At 44.2% G+C, this 12,075-nt stretch overlaps 1 protein-coding gene across 6 annotated transcripts in view; it reads right to left on the minus strand.

Moving 5' to 3' along the window:
• Positions 1–5,608, minus strand: part of LOC143292482 (uncharacterized) — a 50,937-nt gene extending 45,329 nt beyond the window's left edge. For 5 of the 6 annotated variants that reach the window (XR_013056652.1, XM_076602810.1, XM_076602808.1 and 2 more), the window contains exon 1: positions 3,918–3,946. Coding sequence is in view for 4 of the 6 variants with exons in the window: in XM_076602810.1 (XP_076458925.1) it covers positions 3,918–3,930 (13 nt within the window). In the remaining 2 variants the exon portion in view is untranslated. Of the gene's footprint in view, positions 1–3,917; positions 3,947–4,974 lie in introns of those variants that run through there. The other variant, XM_076602809.1, reaches the window with a different exon arrangement.
• Between the last annotated feature and the right edge of the window lie 6,467 nt (positions 5,609–12,075).

The raw sequence follows: 12,075 nt of genomic DNA on the forward strand, positions 1-12,075 counted from the left end.
AGACCACCCACTGATCAAGAACTAGGGTCTGTCCACCGCCTGTCAGTCACCTGTCAGCCTGAGTTTCTAGTAACCGTTGTCTGGTCAAACTGACAAGTGTCTGTTCAGCTCAGTGGTCGAGGTGACTATATTATCATACCAAGCAGCAAGACGATTTGACTGATACCATGTGTTTAGGGGTCCTTTTTTTGCTGATAGTCAACAAGACAAGACTTATTTATACCAACAGCCCTGACAAACTCGAAAAGACAGGTCAATACCTCAATGATCATTGTATTTGTTTGGGTGTTTGTTTGTTGTTGTTGTTTTTTGTTTGTTTGTTTGTTTTTGTTTTTTTTTGTTTGTTTTGTTTTTGTTTTTGTGTGGTGTTTTTTTTTTACTCACCCAATATTGATGGTGGAATCTACATTAAACAAAAAGTCCTCCGAGGGAGGTCTGAGACCGAAATATTTGGGATAATCTTTTGGACTTGTTGGTTCTGTTCGTATGCCTGGTAATGTGGTATCTCTCTCTCTCTCTCTCTCTCTCTCTATATATATATATAAGTGTATGTGTGTGTGTGTGTGTGTCAATGTGTGTGTGTGTGTGTGTGTGTGTCAATGCGTATGTGAGGGGGCGTGTGTGTGTCAATGTGTGTGTGTGTGTGTGTGTGCGCGCGCGTGTGTGTGTGTGTGTGTGTGTGCGTGCGTGCGTGACGTACGTGTGTATGGGTATGTGTGCGTGCGCGTGTATGTGCGTGTGTATGTGTTCCTCCTTTTCATTCTGCAGTGGGTAGCCTACATTTGTGCACTGAAGCAAGCTTTATCGCCAGGGGGAATTGATAACTGTCCATTTATCATTGTTCAGACAAACTTTCCTGGTGATTGTACCGTGGGGGTGTTGCGACAGGTCCTCACCACGAGGGGCAGGAACACCATAGTCCATGAGGAAAGAGGACTGACCCTAAATCTCATGGACTGACCACGGGGACCACCGAGACACAGGTGACCAGGCAGTGAACTTTGCCTGACCCGTCCCGCACTTCATTGACTAACTGTCCTTCAGTGTCGGCGAATATCTACGACACGAGGAAAATAGTTCTTATCGTGTGTGTGTGTGTGTGTGTGTGTGTGTGTGTGTGTGTGTGTGTGTGTGTGTGTGTGTGTGTGTGACAGAGACAGAGAGATAAAGACAAAGAGAGAGAGAGGGGGGGGTTAACGTGTTTTGTTTTGCATTTTTTTGTTTTTTTTTTCTAAATAAAGAATGAGGAAAAAGAAAGTACATGCTTTTTCCAACATTCAATAAAGGGGAATAGAAACTGCAAACAAATCACCAAAATGATATGGAATCATTAAAGTACAGACTTTCGGACGTACTCAAAAACTGAGATAGAGAAAGAGAACGAGAGAGACAGACAGACAGATACACACAGAGAGAGAGAGAGAGAGAGAGAGAGAGAGAGAGAGACGGAGAGAGAGAGACGAAGAGAGAGTGATCTTACTGCATAATAGAGAGAGAGATGGAGAGAAAGAGACGGAGAGAGAGTGATCTTACTGCATAACAGAGAGAGAGAGATGGACAGACAGACAGACAGACACACAAAAAACACAGGAGACATCAGCTTAAAAACTGGATGGACGGATTGGAGTGTGTGTCTATTAGTCACAGTGTGCACTATAACGATGCTCTTCCTTGACTGGTGGACAATTAACTCTTTCTTTTTTTTTAACAGCAGGAGGAGAAGAGGGGGAGTGAATAAGATAATGTAGGATGAAATGGGAGTGGGGGGAGCTGAGACAATGAGACATGGGGACAGAGACAGAGAGACTGAATGAGCGGGGATTAACGTGTTTCTTTCCGTTATTTTATTTTTAATTAATAATCATAATAATAATAATAATCAGTCCAAATCCATCCATACCCAGCAGCACTTACAATTGTGTTCCCAGACAGCTGGGCGAATACAATCCCCGCAAAATCGACACACAATTATTATGGACTGTACTGTCACACAGCCAAAACCTGTGACAGAGGGTGGCATGCACGGGGCGCAAGCGAAACCGGCACTGTGTTCACTTAGAGACAGCTGGATGACCTCTTCTCCCCCACCCGTCAATTTGGGAGTGCGCGTCAAGTTTTAGTTGTGTAGCAAACAGATCTGTCGTTCGTTGTCCCTTGCAAAGGCCGACTCCCAACTTTACTAAATCATACTGCAGAGTTTGTGTGTGTGTGTGTGTGCGTGCGTGCGTGCGTGCGTGTGCGTGCGTGTGTGTGTGTGTGTGAATGTGCCTCTGTCACAGTGTGTGTGTGTGTGTGTGTGTGTGTGTGTGTGTGTGTGTGTGTGTGTGTGTTTTAACAGCATGTTTGTTTTCCGCATTGCCAGCTCATATGATAAAACTGTCAAAGTGGATTCGATTCAAACCGATTCAGGTAGGTATATATAGCACCACCCTTTTCATTCCCAAGTGCGTTTAATTGTTTGTTTGAGGGGAACGCCCCTTGGTCAATGGTGTTACATACCGATTCATTTCATCATCCGCCGCAGCACTGATGGCGGCAACTGAAGACTGGCCCGCTGAATTACCCATCACACTCGTAGGCTACACCAAGTAAATGGACGAAAACCTACACCACTGTTCAATTTTGATGTTTCGGTCTGCATCGTCGTCACTGTGTCAAATGAAAGATGGCGATTAATTTAGCGTCCGCTGTGAAGCAATTTCCGCCAGTCTTGTCAATGTGCAGCCTGTGTACACGTTCGGTGTGACAGCTGCGACTGTGGAACAGCACTTGTCACCGTGACAACTCAGACATTAAAACAATAATGATAACAATAATAATAAGAAGAAGAAGAATTGCTGGCCGGTCCTGATCATTATGGGTCTGCATGACTGCATCCTGGTGCACGCACACACACGAATGCTATGTCTGGTGCTGGAGCGTCAGTGTGTGTGTGTGTGTGTGTGCCGTGTGTGTGTGTGTGTGTGTGTGCGCGCGCGTGCCAGTATGTGTGTGCGTGTGCGTGCCAGTGTGTGTATGTGTGCAACTGTGTGTGTGTGTGTGTAACTGTTTGTGCGTGCGTGCGCTTGTGTGTCAGTGTGCGTCCAGCGGTGCTGTGTGTATGCGTGTGTGTACGTACGTGTGTATCAGTGTGTGTGTGTGTCTGTGTGCCTCAGCGAAATCACGTAAAATGACGTGCATTCTTGAGAGATGCTGCTGAATGGAATCGCTGACGCTTTGCGCCGCGGCACTCACTGTTAGCTCATAGTTCGAACGTCGATAAATAAGCCATGCCATTGAGTGTAAACTGACGCAGTCGACTGACGCAGAGACTTCCAACAACGCCAACTTGACTGAAGACGGGCTCAAGTTCGACACTCGGCCGTACCGTACATTTCTCCTCAACCGCTGATCCATCTGAGGTGGCTAGAGACATGTCCAAGCTACTGGACACTGTGACTCAGTAGACAACTAACTGACCACGACTGACAGGTCAACCACGGACTGAGAAGACGGACCGATTTTAGAACTGAACTTTCGCTGCCACTGACGCACTAAGCTCCAGTCGATTATTGGAAAGCTTAAAAAAAAAAAAAAACTAAAAAAAAAAGAAGATTATTTTTTAAAAAGCCCGTTACTTCCCAGTCATGTCTGTTTTTGCCCTTCCACACCCCTTTCTCCTTTTACTTTGCTTCCTCTTCAAGTTTGTCCGTGCCCAAAAGGTTAATTCAGTACTATACCTCCGATCCTTTTCGAGGGCTTCCCAGTACAAACCTGGAGAGTTTCAGGTAATGTTCAACACCAGTGTGATAATGATTACCATGATAGTAGCATTCATAAAGCGCTAAATCTTGTTTGTTAAAACACACACACACACACACACACACACACACACACAAACACACAAAAAAATCGTTATAAATACGTAGGCTACTAACCATTCGCAAGCATGCACACGAACACTCGATTCCCACTTCCTCAATTCTTGTCAGATGGGGGATTCCCCTCCAGTCCCTAACCTGTGCGACATATATATAGGCTATAGGCCACTCTCTGGGTGTCCTGGCCTCTGCTGCTTGCAAGGTGCCCTTGCGTGAAGAAGCTGTTGAAACGCGGGCGAAAATTTGCTGCTTTTAAAATTACAAGTTTTAAAGACATGCAGAGCCTACTGTTGTTGATATATATATATATATATATATATAATTTTATATGCCGTGTGGGGGTAAAGTGGTATGATGCCGCTGCATGCACTGCACAACATGAGCACTAGTACACACACACACACACACACACACACACACACACACACACGTACGAAGGCACACACATACAGCATTCTTTCACTGGGCATCTGTGAAGATGAACTTGAGAAACAGAAGAAACTTCAGTAAAAATAAACAAAACGATAAATATACTAAAAAGTTATAAGCGAACAAATAATACCTTTGAAAACTGTGAGCTAATTAAATCAGTATCAAACGACAGACACTTGTCAGAATGATCAAACATACTGCATTCAATTCAAAATACTTTATTGTCTGCTTCAACCAAAACAGAAAATTCTCTTTAGGCTCATTTAAAATAAAATACCCGTCAGCAAAAATCAAAGAGAAAAAAACAAACAACTGACACACCCTTCAGTGATCACCATGCACGCATCAATTATTATGTAAAAAGAAAAACATGTGGGTAAGATACTATTACATTATGATTTCGAGTGAAACAACTGTGTGTGTGTGTGTTGTGTGTGTGTCCGTGCGTGTGCATGCATCGTTATGTGCGTGTGCACATAACAAAATCAAAAGTGAAGACGGTTCGTGATAGAAACAACACAAACGACTAATCACCCGAGTTTGGCAAACGTTAGATAACCACACACGGCAGAGACACACGTACAAATAGCCGGCTAATCTCAACCGATTAACGACCAACCAGTCTGCCACATGCCGGCAGTTCAGTGTTCAACGGGTTAGATCAAAAAGAAAATCAACCAACCTGGATCAGCCGAGGACGACAGGGCCAAGAAGTTTTGCCTTGCGAACACAAATTCCTCTCTCTCAGAACCGTTGAATGCTGGTTTGGTTGTACTTTCTCCCAACGAAACTCGACTCCCCCAGTGTCACTGCAGCTAACTCGGCACGTACTCCGTCTTTGTAGGCTACCGTAAAAATTACTTCAGTGGGCAGAACAGTTTTGGTTGACGGCGCACACGCAAAAAAAACCCCAACCTAACACCAGCTGGGCTGAGTAAGTATTGTAGACCTACATTACTCGTTGTTGGAAGACTTGCAGTGCGTCATACTGTGTGGGGAAATCCGTGCATCAAAAGCTTACTCTATCGTGGTTGTCTCCCGTCCACGACTCGGTCCACCTTCGTCTTGCTTTTTACGGGTCGTTATTACTAAAGAGCAGCGTGACTATCCGCGTCACTCACTGTAAACTGAATGGGTGTTGAACCTCGATCCGTCCCATTGTTTGCTCCCACTGATGAGAGTGCAGCCGTTTCACTTCCTTGTTGGCCTCTGTTCATCGCGGGCCTGTCACAGTCTTGTCGCTGCACGCGCTCGTCAAACAGGAAGTTTTCCCAGGTTGAGGACGAGGAACAACCGACCCTACTACCTCCAACCCCCATGGCTCACCCCTTTCCCCCCAGTCCACTCTCCCTCCCCCAACCCGGCGGCCCCCCCGAAGACACAGCGCATTTCTATTTCAGAAAAAAAAAGAAGTAAAAAATCAGGTGACGATCTGAGTGGAGAGAAGGGTAAAAGGGACGGAAGAGGTCGGTCAACACCGGCTGTCAAACACGCAGCACAGCGCGTCCCCGGCGGATCGCATTCTGATTTTTCATGCTGGTTTGCTTTGTGCAAACAAAAATGAAAATAATGAAAGGAAAAAAAAGAGAGAAAAATAATGAACAACAGAAAACAGATAAACACAAAACTGCATTCGCTGTCAACAAACAGCTTACAGCGCGTCACGGATACAATGCAGATTGTGTGTGTGCCCGTCACGGTGTGTGTGTGTGTGTGTGTGTGTGTGTGTGTGTGTGCGTGCGCGCGCGCGCGGGTCACGGTGTGTGAGAGTGTGGGCCTGCCACACATGAAACCCATAGGTCTTGGAAACCGTTACTGACTGGCAGTCAGAAGGGATATATAGCCTACTGACACACACACACACATATATATATATTTACTTTTATATAATACATATATGATATGTATGTATGAGTGTACATCTGTTTGTACTAAGCAATAATGAGTAGTAACTCTCTTCATACACAAGGTACACGACTTCGTCAATGCTGCTTGCGCTACCGATTCAAATAGCACACAGGTAAATAAAAGATACATTGGAACAAACCCAAACACTTTCTTCGGAAACAAACAAACCTATATATATATAGATATAAATACGCATAAAGATGCACCGGGCTTGTCCTTGTACCGATCATTTGACGTGCACAGCAGCAAATGTGCAAATGCAGATTATAGCGTTTAGTCAAGACTGACACACAGCCTTTTAATTCTCAACATGCTACACAGAATACACGTGGACATGTTCAGTTGTGCAATGATTGTCACGATGGTTTGGGAAGCCGCAATGATACAATTTCAATGGAGAAGGAGTGATGGGCACAATAGAGCCAAGTGGTTGATAAATCCGACGGGTCGTTGAAATAAAAGAATTCGATCGCTGACACCAGCAGCATGAGAACCAGGTGAATCCGAGTTCTGGGCGATCGTATGGACATCAATTCAAGTCCTTGCATGAATTCTTCTTCTTCTTCCTGTGCGTTCGTGACCTGTCATGGTCACGTCCATTCGTTTTACCTTCAGATGTAGCTCTCAGACGGCCGTGTGCTGAGAAACCGTGACAATGGGGGGTTTGGGGGTGAGGGGGAAGGGGACAAAAAACTTTCTTTCTCCCATGCTTGTATAAGTTGATACCTCTGGAACTTTTCATTAGTGGGGGATGCAGCGGGGTAGGCGTGGGGTGGGGTAGGTGTAGACAGAGCAGCTGAGGCCAAAGCCTAGCTGATAGTCATTTACGACAGTACCTGAGTGGGCGACTTCGACAAGAGACATTGTCACGGATGAAGCACGTACAGACCCCCTTCAAAGGCCGGTGATTGTTGTCTTACACATGCAAATGGCAAAAGTACGACGTGGATCGTTGTCGAGGGAAGGTGTGTTTCTATTGAAGTATTATTTCTCATCTTCTTAAAACTTTCCACTCGTAGGTGGGTGCGGGATGATTTGGGGAATTTCCCTCCGACAATTTCCGAGCGGATATTACGCATATATATTTATGTATATATATGCAAAACTATCGCTTTCTACTTCCTGATTCCCTTTTCTCTCTCTCTCTCTCTCACATTCTCTCGTATCACTTTTTCTTTCCTCTTTCAGCACCTTTTTCTTTATACCTCCCACACAATGCACTGACACTCGATCTCCTTCTCCTTCCCTCATCTCCCACCCCCTCAAGCACACTATAGTTTACACATGCACACCAACTATATATACAAGTGGCACACGCACTACATACGGCACTGGCTGTAACACTACACACACGGGTGCACACACACAAACCCTTCCCCCAAGCCCCTGTGTGTGCACACACACAGGGAGGAGAGTGCTGAGAGAGAGAGAGAGAGAGAGAGAGAATTTTGTTGTGTTCCTTTGCATCATAACAACTATTCTCGTGCAGCGTGGTAGAGCTGTAAACTATACGTAAGGAGTAGACTTTACAAATGTTTCACACACACGCACGCACACACACACACGACGGTGATTATTATCAGCGACCTTCAAACTCAACTCCTGGTTATTACCAGTGCAGAGGCCATTATGTGCGAACTGTACTACGTGTGGATTTTATTCAACCCACTTTTTGTCTTTCCGCCTTGCCAGAGCCACTAACGATAGATATGATATGGACCCCCCACCGTACTCTCTTCCTGGGTGAAATATCTGACTGACAGGCTCATTGAGGGCAACTATTTTGGGCTTGAACGGAAGGACTAAACCAAACGGGACTTGCACCTCCGTGTTAGTTGAAGCTCGAGTTCTGTCCAGGAGTGTGCCACCAGAAAAAATGCAGTTTGAGCGTTCACAGCATGGTCAGTCAGTATTTAATTGATGAACTCGCGAACTGGAGGATGGGGCTGTAATTCATGCCCTCTGCCTGCATAGTATCTACATGAATCCTCCCTTTGCTCAATCTGTCCCGCCTTATACCTCATGAACAGATGGATGCACAGACATACGAGTTAGATATTTATATATATATTTGTGCAAGTACAAAATATCAATATGCTCCCATAATTATATTTTGTTGTTTGTTTTTTCCAAGGGCAGGACTTCATTACTAAGGGCAGGGGAACTCATGATCAAAGGACTTGCATACAATGTACCACAGATGAATGTGTGTAGAAAACACCATCTTGAACCCAAATCTGTTTTGACTACATAGTACATGGGGGAAGCGTACCACATGCTAGCAAGTACACAATGTGGTGCACAACGAGAACACACTCCATGTGGTTTGCATTCATCCTTATGAATTAAATTCAGGCCTGGGCTGAAGTGACTTATTCATGATCTGACGCTTGAAAAAAAACTATTTCCCGTGTAAACTTCCTTATGCAGTTACAAGGAAAAGAAAAAAGAAGAAAAAACCTGGCAAGGCCCAGGCAATGTGTCTGCTTTTCAGGACATGTAATTTAAGCTCTATACTGAATGAGTTGTACACTTCTATTTCTACACATTCTTTTATATGAAACTTTCGCCTTTGATGTGAAACATATTCTTGGGCATTTACGCATACATACATATAATGATATATACATACAACCACACACACACACACACACATATATATAGAGAGAGAGAGAAAGAGAGAGAGAGAGAGAGAGAGAGAGAGAGACATGCATAATCTGTGTATGTTATATTAGTACTGAACATTTCAATAACAAACATTTCACCTTTGATGTTAGTTTTAGACTTGTATGAGAAAATAATTCCCTTGGCATGGAAACTGTAAGGCATTAGGCTCTAAACCAATTTTGCTCTGTCATTTCCAAACTGATCAGTTTATAATTTCTGTGGTGGTGTCTTTTTCTATCAAACTGAAAAGTTCCGGTGGTGATTTTCTTTTTCTCCAAACGTGTGTTTTAACAGTTTAAAATGAGCATCAAAAATGTGTCTCTGCTAAATGTGATTGCGCTGAAACGTTCATCATTTTTATGGCCTGACCAGGAGTGTAAGTGTGGTCATCCTCACAGGAATGTCTGAAAAGACTGTATCATCATCTATCACCATGCAGATTTTGGTGTGTACATAGTAAGTCGTTTCAAAGAAAAAAGCCAAAGAAAAATCCCAGTGTTTGAAGTTCACCACAAGCACATGCATACATACACACACACTGTAATTAACCATGACAAGGGAGACAGATGTATATACACTGTTGTCAAAGCAAGCCACACTGTTGTCAAAGCAAGCCAAAAATAACCCTAACACATATGCCCTGGAAAGGTAAACTGGTTGGTTGTGCACTTATATTAATGAGGCAATCTTGGAAATAAAATCATTCTACATGCTCTCTTCTATGCAGACATTTTAATTATTTTCTTTTTTTATGGGGGCATGGGGAACCATTTTCTGACAGTTGCAAAAACGTTTTAACACATATCATTATATCTTTAAGTCTAACACACAACTGTGTGCATATTCAAATGATGTGGATTTTGTGTGTTTTAACTTGTATGTAATGGTTCCATTTTGACATGTGTATAAAGTTATGAATCTCTCTTAAAATGTAGAGGAAATAGTCTAAGAAATGATACAGTATGAGGACTGCAGAGCGCAGTGGAAAAAGACTTCACACGTCAAGTGTTTGAATTTCATTCTGCGCATCTCTAGATTGAAGGAAACATTCAGTGGTAGCCACTTACGTTAGGATTTTCTGTGTGTTGTGCTGATCTGTCCCTATAATGCTGGCAGTGTAATATGTTAATCTTGGTCTGTGCACATGGGTAGTACCAAGTTAGATGATGACTGTACACCTCTCTTTTGTACTCAGAAGCTTTTTCAATGATCACCCTGTGCTGTTTATTCACTTATTGGTGAAGTGTGTGGTGAGAAGAATGTGCGATGCTGTGTAATTTTAACGATCCATTATCTGGATTTTTATTGAATTGTTTTAAAATGTTATCTAGTTCATGACAGTTAAAACTGGATATCAAATACATGTGGAGTGATGGCCCAGTGGTTAATGTGCACAGAAAGCAAGAGAATCTGAACACACAGGATCAAAACCCACACTCGCCAGTATTTTCTGCCCCTCCACTAGACCTTGAGTGGTACTTGTGGTGGTCTGGATGCTAGTCATTCAAATGAGGTAATAAACTGAGGTCCAGAGTGCAGCTTGAACTTTAAAAAAAAAAAACTTGTGTAGTGAAAGGCATCTATTCTCTTTGAGACAAACTTCAAATTATTCATGTGGTAAGGACAATAGCAGTGACAATTGCGACAGTTCTTAAGGATATGACAGAAGTTTGGCACTGAGATACATGTGAGGCACTAGTCTGCAAGTACCTGCATGATGTGCATACTCTGCAAGCAAAACACTGTCCTGCATGTGGTACGTACTTGTATGCATTGTGTTTGACCCAAGACTCACCTGTTCTAAATTTGAATGTCACCAGAGATGTCACCTTAAAATGTCAACAGGGTCATAGAGCTTCTCATGTCAATTCTGTACACAAAAGTATATGGCAATCTTCGTGTACTGTAATGAGCTACGTTGCTGTAAGTCTCCAACGTAATTACGTTTCCTACTTTCTTTCTCTTCTCCAAATCCAGGAATGAAGGGAACATAGCTATCATGAGTCAGGGAAAAAGAGGAAGTAACAGTTCATAGTAAAATACCATCAAAACAATCAAATATGCTCATCATGTCAAATTGACACAAATTAAGCCTATTGATTTGCTCTGTTTGGCCAAACTTTGCAGCAAACTTACTAACATGATGTCTCACTTTTGACCAGGTCAGAGGGAAGTCCAGTGACCAGTCCGACCTGGATGTCAGACCCGCCTGCAAACCGTTTGGAACTGTGCGACACACATAGGCCTCCCCCAGGGAAGATCAGCCAGATAGCAGGGTCACCAGACACACAGGCCAGGATCACACAACTAATATCCCTTCCAAGAGAGATGCAGGGGTGACCTGAATTGGCTGAACAAAGGAGAGCTGCCCCCCAATCCCCCGAGGCCATTGCTTTCTCCCCTACTGAGGGAGGTGGGGAAGGGAACATGACACAGGAGGGAGGAACAGAGAGAGCAGTGCCACCACTGGGAACCTTCCTTGTGCACTGAGGATAGAGGGCGGACACCAAATCCCCTTGTGAGGACATGTCTGGCCCCACATCAGTGCTAGCCACAGCAAAGACACAGCCCTCGACAAAACCACCCTCCAAATGGTCTAACATGGGTCAGGCCTGACTACCCTCCCCGCCCGTTCCCTTCCAGACTGTGTTAGGAGGTCACGTTTTCCCACTTCGATCTGTCTGAAAAGACACATTGGCTCAATCGCAAATGGGAGAACCTTTGGGCCCTGGGACCTGAGATTGTCTCCCAAATCAGCACTATCCCAACCTCACAGGTCTTGCCCTCGTTTGGTGGCATGTGATGCATAGTGATTGGGACAAGTCATTCCCCAGAAGTGTGAGCCCCACAGAGGACAGCAAGAGGGGCATTTCAAATGCATAAAAAGTTGGCAAAGACAGAGCAACTAGATAACAGGCATGAGATTGGGAAATTGTGATCGAGTCTGAAAGGTGGGGGCCTGGGGGCCGCAGAGGGGGTTCATGGGGCAACGCCCCTGGTGGGGGGGGGGGGGGGGGGCTGGGGGCGAATCCCCTTGAAGCTGAAGGTTTTTCTTAATTTCAAACCATGAAATCTGCACTTGCGGGCCACCAATGCTTTTGAGGTATTCCAACCCACAGAAGACAAAAAATCAGTCCAATTCTTCCTAAACTGAAGTGTTTTTGCTTCCAAACCTGTAAAGTCAGCCTTGGGGGCATGATTTTCAAAA

The sequence above is a fragment of the Babylonia areolata genome, chromosome 18 (genome assembly GCF_041734735.1).
Source record: "Babylonia areolata isolate BAREFJ2019XMU chromosome 18, ASM4173473v1, whole genome shotgun sequence".
Lineage (NCBI taxonomy): Eukaryota > Metazoa > Mollusca > Gastropoda > Neogastropoda > Buccinidae > Babylonia > Babylonia areolata.